The sequence below is a fragment of the Lithobates pipiens genome, unplaced genomic scaffold, assembly GCF_037356315.1.
Source record: "Lithobates pipiens isolate NorthernLeopardFrog02 unplaced genomic scaffold, aLitPip1_a1.2 Scaffold_18, whole genome shotgun sequence".
Classification (NCBI taxonomy): domain Eukaryota; kingdom Metazoa; phylum Chordata; class Amphibia; order Anura; family Ranidae; genus Lithobates; species Lithobates pipiens.
In genome coordinates, this window is record NW_027507758.1 from 122,766,674 (window position 1) to 122,786,001 (window position 19,328).

The 19,328-nt window shown below is 36.7% G+C and overlaps 1 protein-coding gene across 5 annotated transcripts in view; it reads right to left on the reverse strand.

Moving 5' to 3' along the window:
- Positions 1 to 3,402: 3,402 nt before the first annotated feature.
- Positions 3,403 to 19,328, reverse strand: part of BCL11A (BCL11 transcription factor A) — a 196,029-nt gene continuing 180,103 nt past the window's right edge. For 2 of the 5 annotated variants that reach the window (XM_077486057.1, XM_077486056.1), the window contains exon 3: positions 5,768 to 11,098. In XM_077486057.1, coding sequence (XP_077342183.1) covers positions 9,084 to 11,098 — 2,015 coding nt within the window. In that variant the 3' untranslated portion in view covers positions 5,768 to 9,083. Of the gene's footprint in view, positions 4,982 to 5,767; positions 11,099 to 19,328 lie in introns of those variants that run through there. The other 3 variants (XM_077486055.1, XM_077486054.1, XM_077486058.1) reach the window with 3 other exon arrangements.

A 19,328-nucleotide genomic window follows, 5' to 3' on the forward strand; every position in this document is an offset into this window, starting at 1 on the left:
TCCACAATTATGCCTTGAAGCATACAGCACACCACCTATGTATCATAGAAAATTGGAATACTTAGTAATGAGAAACCCAAAGGTCAATCCCCAAGAATTTGATGTAGTAACGTCATTTTAGAAGAGGTGGTGTGTCGTGGTTCGGCTCGACTCTACATGTTACACGTATTCAAAAACGCTTCTTCAGGAGCTTAGGGCATATTATTATTGTAGTCAAAAAAGTAGACAAGGGACCAAAGTCCACAGTACAGCCAAAGGTGCAGGGGTATCTCATCAGATGAATTCCAAGCTAGTCTGTGAAATAACGATCACACAGTAAACTTATGGTGATTGAGAGTTACTTGCATAGCCAGCAGGGAAAAGAAAAGAAACCATTCAGGATATTTTGTAAAGCCTTTATGATAGTTCTGGAAATATAGGGGATCCCCCACTATTTACACATCTCCAGTATTCATCTCTTTTTGTTTTCATATGGAGTCATCAACAATGAAAATCCCCTGCAGGGCTCCGCTGTGTCATAGCCGCAAAGCGTGGTAAAGATTGGCTTTGAGAGACTATGCTATGCACCCACGTGTTACCCTGATTGAGCCACAGGTACTTTGCTGTAAAGAGTCCATGTTTGTGCAGCTTTCATAATCTGTTTGGAATTACTCAATCTGTTAAAGTATACAATGTATTTTATGGTAACCCCATATGCCTGGAAAAACACTTGCTGTATATATTGTTTTGTGTTTAACCCGTGCTATTTTCTTGGCTTTGCTATTCTTGCATCAGATTCAGAGAAAGCTGGCTTATGAAGACATGAGAGAACATGTAAAGCATGTCACAGACAAAGTTATTGCCTTGTGTTGCCTTTGCTCCATTACCATAACTACTTTATTGTGACTCAGCAGATCAGACTGCAACCTCCGCCACCTGTTGATCCATAGAAAGGACTGCAGTTCGGTAATGCTACATCTCCACACTTGGCAGAAATCAGGAATATTTATGTATCTGACCATCCAGTCAGTGTCTGTTTAAAGGTGTTTGTTTGCTTTTTGTCCTTTTTGGACTCTGTCACCTGCCACATGCCCTAGCCTTCAGTCTATTTGCCTCTAATGTTGCCTTACAGTTTTGTACTACCGCTAAATTTAGCTGCAGGCTGTGCAAAAAAGGGAGCAAGGCTGGTGCCATGGATGGCGGCAAAAACAGTTTTATTAATGCAGATAAACAACAGTCAAAAAACCAACGTGTTTGGGCCATCAGGCCTTAATCATTTAACTGCAGTCTGCCCTGACCCTTCAGTGTTACAGATCCACTGTTCCTTGAAAAAGTGTTGCAGTTCCTCATACCTAAAACACAATATGGGTTGCACATGGCTAACCAATAATTTCAGGGGCTGGCAGACATTGCTCTTACCACATAATGAAATAGATGACAAGCTCCTGCCAATATTCTGCTGATTTAGTCAATACTGCATCAGGATTTTGACAAGCAGTGTAATGCTTTTATATACCATGATATATAAATACACTATATTATCAAAAGTATTGGGATACCTGCCTTTACACGCAACTTTAATGGCATCCAAGTCTTAGTCCATAGGGTTCAATATTGAGTTGGCCTACCCTTTGCAGCTATAACAGCTTCAACTGTTCTGTGAAGGCTGCCCACAAGGTTTATGAGTGCGTCTATGGGAATGTTTGACCATTCTTCCAAAAACGCACTTGTGAGGTCAGAAACCGCTGTTGGGCGAGAAGACCTGGCTCGCAGTCTCAGCTCTAATTCATCCACCCCAAACACGCTCATCCATGTCTTTATGGACCTTGATAGAATACCTTTGGTAAGAATTAGAGCAGAGACTGTGAGCCAGGCTTTCTTGTCCAACATTAGTGCCTGACCTCACAAATGCGCTTCTGAAAGAATGGTCAAACATTCCCATAGACACACTCCTAAACCTTGTGAACAGCCTTCCAGAAGAGTTGAAGCTGTTATAGCTGCAAAAGGAGGGCCAACTCAATATAAAACCCTACGGACTAAGACTGGGATGCCATTAAAGTTCATGTAAAGGCAGGTGTCCCAATACGTTTGACAATATAGTGTATATTATTAATAGTATATGATTCTGATGAATAGTTAATTTAAAGTCCTCATTAGTATATGATAAAAAAAAGTTATGAAGCAAGACAATAAAAACCTTAATATTGTTGTACCTTTGCATACAACCAAGCATGTTTTGAGCTTGCATATTTCAGGAGCTTGGATCAATGCCAACATGTATATTATTGTTTGATATCTGAAACTTCGGGAGTAAAAGTGAATGGCTATACAAAGACCTCTTCTGACATGGGTCTGCCAGGTGTTATCAGCTAATGTGTTATAAGTTATGAGATTCTGACATGAGAGTTTTATAATTGATGATCCTTTTGCAAATATTCTAAGAATTTTCAAGAAGTCCCCTTGAGCCTTCAAACATAGGTAAATTATGAAATTCCAGTGGTAGAGTTCAAAGAAAAAGTAGACACAGGCTACTACTCCAGATGTTCTATGGCTGCATGCATGTAACAGATCAGTGTAGAATAATTTCAGCTAAAACTAAGTGGGATATATACAGTACTTATGTACAGGTCACAGGCCTCCATCTGGAGAAACATTGCAAAGCAATACATTTAGTGTAGCTGGATGGTGATTCATTGCTATACAGTTGCGTTTGGAGCTGTGACTTTATGAGCTTGCATATTTCAGTCATATTTGTGAGCAAACTGTGTTTTCAAGCAAATGGGTCACTTTAAAAAACATAATAGCATGTTGCGCTTACATGTTGCGCTTATGTTTACTAGTAAGCTAAAAGACAAATTCATTTTCTTTAGCTTCAGAGCCTTTAGGGTTAACCCAGCACATGTTTAAATTTGGCTCATACACACAAAAAAAGTTAAAGATGAGGTCATAGGTTACGCTTTGAGGTTCAACAGACATCTGTATCTGAAATAGGACTCTAAGATTTTTTTTTTTTTACTTGTTTAAGAAATATTGCGTACCAGGCTATTAACCCTCTCAACAACTAACGGCCCTTCACCGGACACCAACATTTCTGGATGCTGTTAAAATGCTAAACATATGCAAGGGCAGAAGGATATGTCATGTGCCTGCGTAGATTAGCGTATTGATTATATCCAATTCCCAAAGCAGCAATGTTCTCTTGAACTTGGAAGAGTCATTTTTCTTTCTGTGGTCTTGCATGCTGTTGATTCCCCTTGTATATCAGGTATTCCTACACATAGTTTGCAGTTTTGAATTCCCATCATTTGTATTTGGCATGAACAATGTGTTTCATTTAACATCATTTGCAATTTAAGGTAAAAAACATTTTTTCTTTTATTGAAACATAAAAAAAAAAATACAAATAAGAGAAGAAAGCAGACCTAAATGTTTACAATTTATTGTGTCAATTTCATTATTTTTTTTTTATTTTGGCCCTTTAAAAGGCAAATGTATAGTGTATATTAACAATGATTCTTGGAATATACTTTCAGTATATAACAACGGTTTACATCACATTAAATTCACCCAAAATGGGTAACAAGTAACATAAGAACTGGCAGATTTGTTTATTTTTTTTGTTTTTTTTTTCATTTTTTTTTTAACTTACAATATCATAATATGTACAAACTGCATTAAAAGGACCCCCCTCCCTTCCTGTTAATCCCATAATGCAAGCAATATTTTTAGAATTTCAGGCACTGAAACTATTTCTCATTTAGTTTGGATTTATTGCGACTCAGAGGAACATAGAAATGGAAATAGTATATGGAGTTGAACCAGAAAAAAAATCCTTGCTTTACTGACGGTCTTCATCAGTTTTAAACAAAGTATTTTTTAACAAAATTATTTTGCCTCCACAAGATTCTATTGTGACACTGTTTCGCTTCTAAAATACTTTTACAAGTAGGCCTTGAAAATCTAACAGTAAACAGTTAATGATAACCACATCATTTTTTTTTTTTTTTTTTTTCCAGTTTGACATTTTTCAACATAGAAATATATTTATAAAAGTTTCTCTGGACACTAGGTCATGCTTGCATGGAATTTTACAGCAGCTTAAGAACACATTATGGATGCCATATAAATCTGGTGCAGAATTCTAACAAACTTGAAAAGGCCTCAATGGTTCATGGTTTTTATAACACCGTTAATTTATCACACAGTTAGAAAATGTCACACTTTGTATTACTATTTTTCCTTTAGAGCTCGGAGTACAACATGTCATTTGTAAGTTATGTTCTTGTTGACTAGTTTTTAAAGCCCCAGTTACCGAGGCAGCACTGTATATTATCTCTTAAATAAGGGTATCAAGAAGTCATAAATAGACAAAGGAGCTGCAAAAATAACCCAGTGATTTTTTTTTTTTTCAATGGGGTTTTCCTTATCAGGAAGCTGAAATAGTAATTTTATACTTCTGACCACTTTTTTATTCCTACAAAATGGGCATCTAATTGGATTTTCTTAACATTTATGGTACATATCAGTTAATAAGGTGCCTTTGGGGATCAAATTTATGCCTTTAGGGGACTGTAATAGCATCTTAAAATTCTTTTCTATAGCAGTGACCTCCTACGTTAAGTCATTGATAAAAGATCATTCCTGGAAACATGATTAGTGGATGGGTATATAGCAATAGAGTCTACATCATGTTGATACAGGAAAGCAATGTACATTAAAGCATCCCTGTCCAGTGTAGTGGCCAAAATTATTCAACTAAATGTTTTAATGCAGAGGTCTAGTTGATGTTTTTTTGTTTGTTTTTTTTCATTTACAATAGGTTGGCCTGTTCATATCAGCATGTTGATCTTCTCTCTTCTTCTTCTCCTCCCAAGCTAGGTGTTATTTATTTCTGCCCATACTGGTATGCATATTTGTTAACACTTTTGCATATCTTTTCAGACTTCTTGCCATATAAATTTGATTGTTCTGTCCTTAGATTTAATGATGCTGTATTTTCCCCCTAGAAAAAAGGGATACAAATCACACTCTTAGTAAATAAAAATGCACTGCCATAAAGACAAGGGGAATAAAAAGGTTACAAACCATTATGCATACGAAAGAGCATTCTTTTAATAGAATCTTTTTTTTTTTTTAACAAAGGCCCAGAAAAAAAAAATATCAAAATGCTATATACAGTATATGCCTAAAAGCCATACAGATGGTAATGCATGCATGGTTTGTAAAATGGATAACAGATATGGGGGCTTGAAGGAGAAACAAAAAACTGATTTGAACTGAAATTTGAATGTAATGTATACACACAATTTTGGATTTATAGTTTGTACAAATATGAAACCAACATAAAAGTGAAGCTGGTGAAATGTGGATTGATGTGGTGGTGGTCTTTATAGTATCCCATATTGTATTGTATGCTTAATTTACATTATGTTTTGTATTGCAGCCTGACTTTTTTTTTTACTTCAAAATGTTGTTTATATTGCTTTAATAAATTTTTGTAGACCTTCTCATTTTGATTAAATCAAACAATGTGTGATCTTTATACATGATTCTTAACATAAAAGATTTGTTTTAAGAACCATACACAATTGTTATAAATATCTAATATCAGAATTATAGAAGACATTATACATAGCGTTAATGCTTGTTTTACTTTTTAGCATCTAATGCTGGATTTCAAAATGTGTACTATAAAATAAGGAGTTTGTAATATATATTTTTTTTTTCTGATACTTGAACCATGTCAATTATGTAAGTTTTCAAATAAGGTCACAAGAGGCTTATGCTGTGTAGTTTATTCTTTTTTTATTTTTCAATAAAAGGGACAAAATGGGTATATGAACAGGATAATGCAGACAACTGCCAAAAAAACACAGACAGTGGTTTATCCAATAGAAATTAACAGACCAGAAACAAATACAATAAAAGCCAGGTTTGCATGACCTTTGGTCATTAAAATAAAATAAAAAAATAAGAAATTTTTTAAAAAGACCAATATATGTGCCCTAGTTTTAAACAAAAGCACATATGCAATAATAAATAGTGACTCCCATAGTAAAAGATAAAATTTCAAGTTACGACAAACAGCTTTAATTACATGAATAGAAAAGGCCAATAACAAAATATTCTGCATTGCCATTTACAAAAAAAAAAAAAAAAAGTATTGACTTTAAGTGATCTTTTACCTTAATATGCTTTGCATATGATTTATTTCCAATCTAAATATAAAGCACCATTTTGTTTTTTGGCAATGAAAATAAAATTTAAAATGTGTGTTTCTTTTACTGCACATGACAATTTGATGCTGGAATGTAGGGTGAAAAAAGAGGGACAGAAAGCACACTATAGAACAAACCAATGCCATCAGCTTGTGGTACTGTATACAGTATGGCAGCCATAGAAAAGAAGAAAATAAAGATATGTACAGCCCTCTGTAAGACGGCTCCTCTGCATGACAGTTTAATTGATATTCCCAACCAGCCATCATATGGCTTCTTTACTGTACAATGTCCTGTTTGATTTTTTTAATTTTTTTATTTTCTTGTTTTGAAATGTACAAACAGTTTGTACTATATTATCCTGCCAAAATAAAAAATATATATATTGTGGCAGCTTGTGTTTTTTTTTTTTCCACTACCATAAAAAGGTACATTGATACCTTTTCAAAAAGAACAAGCAACTGTTAAAAATACAAGCTTCGATATAAATACTATAGTTCCTACTCTAGCCAAACATTTAAATTCAAATACCATTCTAAAAATACAGGAAAAAAAAAAGAGAGAGAGAGACAATAGATGTGTTTTAGCATAGGAATCAACATGAGTGTGCATTTTCCCTATATTTAAGTAATATATAATAAGGAACTTTCCCTCCCCCCCAAAAAAATGCACATTTTTTTTTTTATACAACCTGAAAGGATCGGATTCGGGAGATATCCAAGGCATAGAAATTCCTCTACCATTTTATTTGCAATGAATAAGTCTTCTACTAAACAATGAAGCCCTAAAATACAGTCACCCTAAACAAAAGTGATGCTTTCTTAACAAAATGAAAATAAATCCACATTTTTATTAAAACTGCTTTTGTACACCAAAATACCCCTGTAATGTAAAAGCCAAAGCAATCATTTGTTTTAAGTACTTGTGGTGGTCTGTTTCCATTCACAGCATTGCCTACATGTTTTCTGTAAGTCAAGTAAATAACTGGCAGAAATATATATATATATATATATATATACATTTATGTATGTACGTATATATATATATATATTTACACACATACATGTATGTGTGTGTGTGTGTGTGTGTGTATATAAATAATATATATATATATATATATATATATATATATATATTCATATATACACACACATATACACCTGCACACATGTATGTGTGCGTATATATATCTGTTTATGCAGGTGTAAATGACTGTATGCACACCAATGTGCACACAAGCATTTTTATATATTTATATATATTTTAAATAGTTGCAATATTTCCCTTATGTGTAAGTCTGTAAACAGGGAAATTCGTACAGTGCATTTAATTGTATCTGAGCATTCTTTATACTCAACCACAGTACCTCTGATTAAGAAAAAAAAAAAGGTACACCTTTTTCTGGAAGAGTCAAGTGCTATTTGAACACCAGTTGGGGCAGATAGTAGCTTAATATTGAAACATTGCAGCAATGTATCTGTGTATCCTTAATAATGATAATACAGTGCAAAGCAAAAAAAAAAAAAAAAAACATTTTCTGGAGTGAGGATAAAAAAACTTTCAGGAGTGAAGATATAATGTCATATAGCAATCTTATTTTTAAATTGTGTTTCTCTTTTCTTATTTTTTCCATTTACTCAAACGGGGTATTTTCAAGGCAAGCCTCAATAGTTCATAGTTAATCATCATTATATCTAGCTTATATGCCTGTTTCTTTTCAAATAAAAAGGTACCACTTTGTGTCCATATCTCTATTGTGCCACTTGATAGCATATACTTATTAGCTAACTTTCCATACAGTGCAGAATTTGAGATCATGATTGTCATTCAGACAACCACATATATTAATAATAATTTACTTTTTTCTCCTTTTTTCCAAGGTACTTACAAAGAGTCAATCAAATGAAACTCCCTGCCATTATATTTTAGTTTAGCTTTAATTCAAAGTTTAATTACAAAAATGTTAGGTAACATTGAAAAAAGGAGACTCAAATTCCTTCAAAGCTGACGGCAAGAACAACTAGCTTACATATCATTAAATAAATATAATGGAAGAATGATGATTAACTAGAATGCACTAGGTCATATTTTAGGTAGCCTCAGTTAAAAGAAATACAATATATTATAATTATACACTAGATCAATGGAGACCTACACATATCCATGTTGAATTAAGCTACACTGTCATTTCAACATAGTAAGAACCATTTAAATGGTTTCAAATAGACTGAAGGCACTCAGATATGTTTTGATTTAACCAAGTTAAAGAGCAAATTTCCAAGGCGTTTTTATTTTTTTTAATTTATAATTTTTCTTTTCTTTTTATTTTTTCTTTATTTCTCTAAATACTACAGGTAACCCCTGGCATGAGGAAATGAGGTTCTGCCAGCATTCGCAGCACTATAATTTCTGTCCCTGGAGGTTTGTCAAAGAGATGCCCCCTCTGTACATTGAAAAACAAAGCTGTACATGATATGTATTGCAAAATGTACGCAGCATGGTCACTTGTCAGAACGGAACTGGAAACAGCAATGTTTGCTTTGCAACTAATTCAGGGACAATTGAAAGTAGCTATAAAACACACCGTACATGCTTCTATAAAAAAAAATTAAAAATAAAAAAAACAACATACACAACATGTAAATTATTGCACAAGAGAAAGGCTCAAAGTTTGCGTAAAATGCAATAGTATTGCCCCAATAAAGAACATGCATTCAAACGGTGAGAACGAAATATAAAAGAAATTATTTAAAAAATAAAAAAAAAATCAGGTGTGCTAGTGTTAAGCACATTCTTGTATCCTCGGGTTTCATTATTTTTATTTTAGTTTTTTTTATCACAAGGGTCTAGAAAAAAAAAATCTACATGGGGTTTATTGATATACCTCTATTCAGTTTTTATATCATTATTCAAGACTCGATCACTGTGCCATTTTTTCATGTGTTTCTCCAGGGTACTGTACACGCTAAAAGGCATCTGACAAATTTCACATTTGTAAACGTCTTTTCCCACCTGACCATGTGTTTTCATGTGCCGGGTAAGTTTGCTACTCTGCGCGCAGGCGTAGTTGCAAAGCTCACACTTATAAGGACGTTCACCAGTGTGGCTTCTCCTGTGAACAGTGAGGTTACTACAGTTCTTGAAGATTTTTCCACAGTACTCACAAGTATCACTGCGCTTGCCCTCTTTAGAACTGGGCCTTCCAGGACCACCAATATGGGGGGTGCTTCCTCCACTTCCTGTGCCACTACGGCCTGAAATTCCCCCATCCATCTCTCCTGGAGGTGTAGAGAAACGTAAACTACCATTTTCAGATGAGTGCTCTGAGGAAGAGGCAAAAGGCGATTGTCTAGAGTCTCCAAAATTAAGGAATGGATCTTTTAGCTGCCTAGATGCGGCATAACCAGCGAGCCACTGGGAGTAAACATTTTCTGTATTAGGCATAGCTGCAACAGGGAGATCAAATTCCTTCTCAAGTTTGATGCGTTTAGAAAAAGGGCTCATAGAACTCGGACTACCAAGAAGCAATTTTTTTGACAAGCCTCCTGAGGCAGATTCACCAGGTGAACAACCCCTCCCATTTACAGTACCACCGTCTATACGATCTGATTCTCCAGCCACAGAGTCTTCATCACAAGTGTCTCTTTGAGCTTCTGGTTCAGATAAATGCCCTCTTTTATGTTTCTCAACCAATGCCTGATGAAAAGTATCACTAAAGTGATGCATTGCACCAAGGCCAACACCTTGCATGACATCAGGCATAGATCGACTTTCCTCGCCAGATCTAGAGTTGTTTTCATGGTGACGAGCAGCTTCAAGATTTAGGGCAAAACTATAATCTGGCCGGCTGTCTGTTTCTGTCAAATCCTCCTCCTCCTCCTCTTCTTCCTCCTCTTCCTCTTCTTCTTCTTCTTCCTCTTCCTCTTCTTCATCGCCATTCTCTGGAATCAAGTTTGGGTCATTTTCACTTTTAAACTTAGCTACTACAGACTTGAGGGCACTGCTTGCACTGCCAACTAAATCACTGGTTCCAGGCTCAGGAGAGCTGGCAGTGGACAAACCATCGTCTGATTTAACTGTCATTGGGGACGATTTATGCATGTGTGTTTTCATGTGGCGCTTGAGTTTGCTGGCTTGTGTACAAGCATGGTCACAAAGGTTGCACTTATAAGGTTTTTCTCCAGTGTGACTTCTACGGTGTACTACAAGATTGCTCTGAAATTTAAATGTTTTTCCACAAAACTCACAGGACTTTGATTTCAAAGTAGGCTGAGAAGGAGGAGGTACAGACTGAAGAGGAGGAAGGGGCGGAGTTGCCAAAAATGGTGGTTTACTGTTGGATTGGAATGGCTGCAGTAACCTTTGCATAGGGCTGGGCCGATTTGGAGACAAAGGCGGGCTGGAACTAGAAGTGTTTCCAGCTAATTCTCTAAGCCTCCGTGAAAAATCCATAGCTGGTGGCTCCATAGCCAAGGGGTTAAGTCGCAGCACCCTATCAAAGGCACTCGGGTGATGTGTAGCGAGAGCCATTTCTTCTGCACCCAGGCGTTCTATGCGATGAGGATCCAAGTGATGTCTTGGTGGTGGGCTAAATAGTGGGGGAGTTGGTGGGAATCGACCCTCATTAAGACCAGACGCCTCTCTTGATACTGATCCAGGGATTCTCAATAAGTTAAAGGGATTATTGTCAGCAATATGAATTCCATGGAGTGGTGGCTGTGAGGGACATTCTGCACCCAGTCCTGATGGAATGCCTACCCGGGGTGTAAGTGGACTGCCATGTTCACTTTCCAGATAGATTCTGAAGCCATGAGTGTTCTGTGCATGTTGCAGGAGAAACCATGCACTGGAGAATGGCTGTTTACATGTTGTACATGTATAGCTGCTGGGCTCATCTTTGCCTGAAAAACAGAACAATGGGAACATAAATTATTAATCGGTTAGCAAAACATCAAAAGTACAACAATAACTATACATTCTACTTTCCTAAAAGAATAAGCACTCTGCAGAAATACTAGCCTAAACCTCCCTATCGACATCTTAATTACATCATATCATCACCACTATTGTACTAATCTCGGACTAGAATAATAGCTCGCCTTTGGTTTGTTCAATATATCCTGGTTATATATATCTGTAAATGTATCATTCTCACCTATTATTGATGTACCTGTATTTTTCCCTTTCATTCAATAAAAAGAAATTTGGTAAAAAATACTATAAACAAATAAAAATATATATTTTTGAAAGCAAAAAAAAAAAGAATAAGCAGAAGCAATGAAACTGATGAAACTGTGGGCATATACTAGTAAAAATATACATTGATTCTAAATAATTAAAACATTTAGAAGAATATGAACACTTGCGATATATATGGGAAAAAGCTGTGATTGTTGTGGGTGAGATTTTAGTAATCCCATTAAAGTCTATTACTCAGTCTCTAATCAACCTCTACTCAACAATAGGTTACTCAAGGTGATATTATTTATAATATCTCTAACACTGTCCATGCATAAGAACTCTCTGTTATATTCATTTTGCACCTAATATTAATAGCATTTATTTTAAGGAAAGTTGTATTTAGTTTAGTGGTCCTCTAAAGACAGAAGTTTTCTTGACATTTGCAATACACTGTCACAGTTTAGTCAGACTAAAGACATAAACAAAACAATATGGTTTGCTGACTCAAATTATTGGCTACTACCCAAGGGCTCCTGATGCAAAACACATTCAGTGCACATTTTTGTATTCCTCTTGAAACTGATGTGACATTAGGAAGTGGCAACCTTTGGAAAATGAAAGAGTTAGGTTGCCTGCCAGGAAGTTGACTGGGGTAAAGAGGAAAACTCCTGGAGATGTGCAAGCAAAGCGTCTACTGCCAAAACACATAGAAATGTATCAGATCATTTTCTCAAATTTAGGTCCAGATAAATGGTGATAAACCCCAAGAAAAAAACATTTTAGATTTGTGTCCCTGTTGACAAGATTTAACCACTTGAGCTTTGGAAGATTTTACCCCTTCATGACCACAGTATTTTTTTTTTCTTACTATTCAGTACTGCACTACTTTGGCAATTGTGCACTGTACGCAAATTTAATTTTTACCATTTTTTTCACACAAATAGAATTTCCTTTGGTGATATTTGATTACCAAAAGACTACAAAAAAAACAATATTTTCTTCTGTTATAAAATGTATTCAATAAAAAAATCATTATGATCTCATAAATGTACACCAATTTTATGCCTTCTGCTACATGTCGTTGGTAAAAAAAAACAAACAATACGTGTACATTAATTAATTATGGTATCTATACTGTAATTTATGCAGCTATTACACTATACTGGTAATGGCGGTGATCAGTGACTTATATAGAGGGACTGTGATAGTGTGGCAGAAAATCTGGTGCTAGCTGACACTGGCTGGGAGGGTCACTGACATGCATAGTGGCATTAATAAAATGATTAGTGCTTATACTGTGCACTGTCACTGTACTAATGACACTGGCTGGGAAGGGATTAACATCTAGGGGCAATCAAAGGGTTAACTTACATAGTTACAAAGTTAATCAGGTTGTAAAAAGACACTAGTCAATCTAGTTCAACCAATAAAAAAAAAATCATTAAATCCAATACCCACAGTTCATCCAGAGGAAGGCGAAAAACCCCAGCAAAGCGTGATCTGATTTGCTACAGCAGGGGAAGAAAGAATTTCCTGATCCCCAGAGAGGCAATTGTGCCTAACAATGTGAAATGTGTGCTGCTTTTACATTACTATCAGTCCGTTTTTTCTCCCTGAAACCGTCAGATCACTTTTCACAATACAAGCCAGATCGCTTTTGACAATACTTAAGAGTTCTGCGTTTTTTGTGCGATTGGTCACAGCCGATCAGCTGACTTCAGCCCAAATCATTGGCTAAAATCAGCTGTGTAATTGGACACAGCACGGGTCGGCAGGGGGCATGCACATGTGCACCCTAAACCTGGCAGAAAAGCTGCGAGGTACAGGTACATCCCTGCAGGCCGGAGCTGCCTCCTACTCGCAGTACAACTACTGTGGGTGGGTGGCAAGCAGTTAAAGATGAACTCTGGGCAGATATAAATGCCTCATGTTTATCAAAACATTAGTACATTTATTTTTATTTTTTATTGCAAGCAATTTAAATACCTGAAATTGATTAAGTATTTGCCTCTAGTTAATCCCCTGTACAACAGGGCTCAAATGGGAAGGATGAAAAGCAACACAAGCAGCCAGTCATTTGCACTGTATTGGTCATATGGTAACAAGGGACATACTGATATGAGTAAAGAGCAAAGGGACAGAGAGATGAGCTCATCAGTGTGCATCTTCCCTATACTATCCAGTCTTTTCCTATACTATCCAGGTTGTGGAGCAAGACTTATAAAAGTGTTAATTAACTGCAAATTAAATATCAAGTCCCCTCCAATGCCAAATAGGTCATTGCTGTATAACGGGCCTCTGTAAATCTCAGAACTGGATGATAAGAAATACAAAGCCTTTGGCATTTTTGTATGTAACTGTTTTCCTGGAGTTCAGTTTTAACCGCATTTCCTTTTAAATAACTGCAAAAAGAAATGAAGGGAAACATTCAAAGATGGGACCCTACAGTTTGTTACAATTAATATTTTTCTATTAGGGTGGGCAAGGGTTGGAGCTACCCTCACTTCCTGTCCTGGTGTCAGGAGTTCCGCTTTGATTGTTATATAGAAAATCAGACATATTGTTATTGAAGATCGGGTAGAAGAATGTTATCATTTTCTGGTGATTAAAGAACTCCCATTATCTAATATTTACTAGAATAGATCTAAGTCATTTATTACAGCTGAAATACGCAAATTCTGAGCAAGAGAAAAAAATATATATACTGGTGTTTTAAATTAAAGCATATTTTCAGTGGAGGGGTGCTTAGCTATGGAGCATGCTGCTGACCTGACCTGTAATTTACTTTGCAATGCATTTTAATCTCATTAAGTGTATCCTGCTCTTGGATAAATCTCTTTACAAGATTAGGTCATACACAGTGAAATTAGGTTTTAAACATTTGCCTAATGTAAAATGTGAAAAGTATCAAGATTTTCAAATAAAATATTACTGACCCTAGAGAAATACTGTGCAGTCTATCTGTTGAATTAGGTTTGCATTTAAGTAGAACTCTGGACACTTTTTTTTAGTTTTCTAATGGAGGGGGAAAAGGGTCACAACCTCCACTATTGCTTAGATTGAAGAAGCGCAGAATATGAGTCCTTATATGTGTCCATATTAAATGTTATTATTTGATGAATTCAGTAAAATCACTAATGTGTTTCAGGGTTTCAGAAGTCTGTCCCCTTCCTCTGGGACTCATATTCTAGCCCTTGTGCCACACTAATCGTTTCAGTCCAAATTCTGGCCCTTTCCAACTCCGGCACCGATGAAGGCAGACCTCTGAAGCCCCAAAACACCTTGGGCTTTTTTACAGAGTGCAACAAATAATAACATTTTTGGGGCATATATAGTGGACTGGTGCATTCCCGCTTTACCATTCTCTGACGCTTTTAGAAGAACCAACTTGGTGGCTCTTTTAAGATGAGACAGCTGCCTGTGGATTCACATACACTTGACCAACTAACACTACAATTGCCCCTAGAGATCCAGCACTCCTCTTTGTCCTCACCATAATATAGAAATATTTTGCTGTCTCTGGATTGATTGTTGAACTCATCTCATTTCCTATATCAGTGTCACTGGGACTAGAAGTGAAAAAGCATCTCTTACAACAGTCCCAAAAATACTTTTTTTCAACCAATTGAGACAAAGCTTGAACCGGCATCATATATTGCTTTGTGTGTGCATGACCATAGAAAATAATATCTCCCTTACTGTATCAAAGGTTTCTCTGGGCCTTTGAACTATGACCTCCTATTAAAAAGAAAAATATATTGCAGCACTTAAATCTTAAAGTTTTTAAATAACACCTTTCAATTCCCACAATAGTTTACATACATTTTTCAACCCCAAATAAAAAAAAAACACTTGATATTGCAGAATTACAAATTTGTATGTGAATCGGGGTCTTAATCATCCACACATCTCTCATGTAAAATCTTGGGACAATCTTCTAAACTTACAGGTTGATCTGACCCTGAAACTCATAGCAGAAGATTGGACTCCCACAATAAAGACTATCATTAATGAATCCTGCCAAGAAATGCAATATAAAATTACCCAGAGAGCTTATTATGCGTTTAATACTACTACACCAAAGTGGAAACTCCACTCTTTTCTCCTCAAAAGATGTTCTGAAGGTAACTTATAAAAACTAGATTTAAACCACCTCCTGTGGTTATGCTTTATCGTTCAAACTTTTTGGGAACAAACATATACATTTATGTCTACCATTACTGCTTTCAAACGAACCCTATCCCCAAATCACCAACCTATTCCATGCAAATAACAAGGAAGCCTCTAACACTGCCCCAAAAAAACAATTTGGAAATTAAAGCACATATGTATCCTAGCCTAGATCCTACCATATGCCCCTGTGCAACATGATATCATCTATACCCTTCATTCAAATTCATGCTCTTAAACACATTGGATACCAAGAAAAAAGATAGACGAGTACTCGAAAATGTTTCCAAACATAGTAATCTTCTTTTAATACATAGGATGCCTGAGTCTCTGCTCTCTTTCAAAGCTCTTTTGGCCATACTGCTCCTATGATTCACAGGAGTGCACTCTTGTTACCCAAATTAAGCTGATAGCAGGCCAACGTCACAGAGCGAGCCCAAACTCAGCAGGGATCCTTGCAATGATGTTGGGATCTACCTAGAAGTCTGACCAGCAGCTGGCTCAGCCTCTCAGCATGCTGTTGAGAGGCTGAGCCAGCCACTTCTGCCCCCTTACAGTCTGGCACTCCAGCGAGTGCTGGAGGCACAGATTGCAGAACATTGACTCTATGCTCAGAGTGGACCCAAGAACCTGAGTTGGCTCTCAGTGTAGAGCTGGCAGAAGACAACTGAAGCACGCGATTGATGCTTCCTTCCAAGAGGTGAGTTTGTACGTTTATTTTGTTGAAATCCCACACTTCCCTTTTAACTGTTCATTAATATCAAGAAATCATAATAGCCAGCTCCTGATTATTATTATAGCTTAGAGATTTTGTATGCATCATGTAACAACAGTCAAGGAATATTATGAAATATATTTAAAGTCCAAACTTTTTTTCCATTTTGGATAGAACAGGGGAAAGTTAAAACTACTGTTAGTTTATTTTTCCAACCATATCTAATTAGGAATATTTATGTTTACTTCCTGTCCTGTAAACACAACAGGAAGTAAAAGGATATCTTCCCAGTGTGTAGGAAGTCCTCTCATAGGCCTTGATTTCCTTTGCAGTTCGGGAGCATTAAAAAAAAAACACACAGCTAAGCTGCTTTTTACTGCCCCTAAGAACTCCCCCTTACCATGCAAAGGTAAAAAGAATACCCGTTGTCATGTTCCACCACGGATCGCTCTTTTAAAGGGCTACGTTTATGTACCTTAAGCCCTAGTACACACAGTCGGAGATTCCGACAACCAAATCAGTCGGATTTTGTCTGATGGATTTTGTCCAAAACTGTTGCATACACACGGTCGGACAAAGTTGTCGGAAAATCCGACATGATGACGTTATTTCGTTACGACGGGACTACGTTCACGCTAGTAGCCAATAGCTTTGGTGTAGGAATTTGATCTGAGCATGCGTGGCACTTTGTCCGATCGGAATTCTCTACACATGATCGGAGTATGTCCGATTGGAGCATTTTGTCTGAAAATTTTACCAACAAGTTGGAAAACTTGGTCCGTCGGATACTCCGACGGAAACAGTCCGATGTAGACCACACACAGTCGGAATATCCAACAAAACGGTCCGATTGGACACATTCCGTCGGAATCTCCGACCGTGTGTACAAGGGCTTAGACATTTGTCATAGAAACAAAGGTTCCCCTCTATTCCTCTTTTAGTAGTAACTTAAAATTGTGGATGTACCTTTGTTTCCATTCCCAGTGGCATTGGGGATCAGGAAAATTAGATAGAGTGAACTCCCTAACAAGGACACAAACATCAATAAAAGCCTGAAAGGGATTCTAATCCCTCACCTCCCTATCCAAAACTTAAAAAAAAGAAAAAAAACATTTTGGTTATACTTTAATAACGTCAATGAAAAGAGCTTTTAACCTAAATTCTTGCATAACTGCAGAAGAGCAGCTTTGAAAATGGTAATTATAACCAGCCATCTCACAGCAAATAAAGCATTGCTGTTTTATAGGCTCCCTGTATTTTACCAGGACACTGTTTGGACTCTATTATACGTAAAGCGGGAGGCCTACTCGCATTCCTCAACCTCACACCATCAATAAATGTGCTACTTGCCATAATCATCTGAATGACTTTATTCAGGCAATCTTCAGCTGCCTAAAGATCAGGATTGATCTATGTGGTAAAATGATGTTTCTACTGATTTGCTGAAGTGCAAAATGTTCATTTGCTTTGAAGAAAAAAAAAATCTTTATTTAAACCTCGGAAACCATTTTTTTATTATCTTACCAAACATCTACAAAAATCTGGGGGTCAACTGAGATGAAATGTTTGCTAAAATATGTTAGAGTGACACAACCCTTGTAATTCTCACTAGAAGCTTTAAAGCCTTGCAAAGAATCCTATTTGCATCAAAGGTTTTAGCCGATACATGTATTTTACTGGAGTAGATTTAACTAATGATCATAATAGCACAGCTCAGACTTGGAAATGTCAGTCATCGGATATCATTTTAATTCATGATCATAAAATGACGCTAATACATGAAATAACCTAAACTTCTTCTTGAGATAAATGTATAACATAATAACGATTGAATGGAAATAAATAGAATAAACGGAGGTCCATAAAGTTCACCTATATCTAATGTAGTTTACTTTTTTCCTATGGCAAAATCTTCAATATATAGTAATATCGCTAATAAAATTCCCACGATCAATACCACAGTCACTTGCAAAGATTACTCTACTGGGACTCTTACCGCACACCCCCTTGCATTCATATAGTCAAAAGGGCAGGTCCATATTTATGCTATCCTGTTATGCAGAAATTGCTGAGATGTTTTAGGAAGCTTTAATTTAACTTGTGATTTGCCCATGCCGAGCAAAGCAACAGGATCACTTTAAGGCCTACCTTTCCAATAAACTCCACTGTTGCTTTATTCATCAAAGAAAGACAGTTCAGTGTAGGTTACAGCTGTTGCAGTAGGTACATGTGACAGTGCTGAGCCAATCCCCAAGCACCTGCCCTGCCTCTATACCTGGAAGTACTGGTTGTTTCCCTAGCTCCTGACCTCTGAACAGAGCTAAGTCAGGAATTTGACTTCACTGGCTGACTGTCATAGGGTAAACAAAGGTAGGTAATTTTGAATAAAGACAATAGTCCATTCAAGTCAAAGTGTGTCAGTGTCAATAATTATTTCCCATATCCCTGAATGCTTTAAGATACACGTCCAAGAGTCTTATACTTAAATATCAATACTCCCCACTGCCAGCTATTTATGACGATGAAAAAGGAGCCAATACTCATGCTCCCAAAGGTGTCCTGCATCCTTTGACGTCACATCCGGGTACCTTCGTTCCACGTTGGTCTCGGCCACCCCTCTTTAACGTCTCATCCTGGTACCTGTGTTCCATGTTGAGCTGATCCCGGCAGGGCGGCTGTCCTTCCTGGTGTCTCCCTTTGCAGCTCCCAACTGTTGGGATCCATCCAATTGTGCTGCAACCTAGACTTCCTTGGGACCTCTTACCACTGGACTACCTATTTGCTATGATGAGCCAGTCTACTTTTTAACTCTAGTAAGTGTGTTTTTTATTTCTTGGGCAATAAAGTCTTGTGTTTACTGCACTGAAAAGTGCCTTTTGTTTGTTTACCCTTACCAGAGATTGCTTCCTTCTTGTCTTCCAAGACATCTGACTGCCTGATCTGCACCTTACCTACACCGTGGACTACCATCTCTGACCAGTTCTGTTATCCAGAGCGCCCTACGTTCTATTTACCTTGTGACTGTTACAGATATAAAGGTTTCCTTTAATCACCAGAAAAATAAA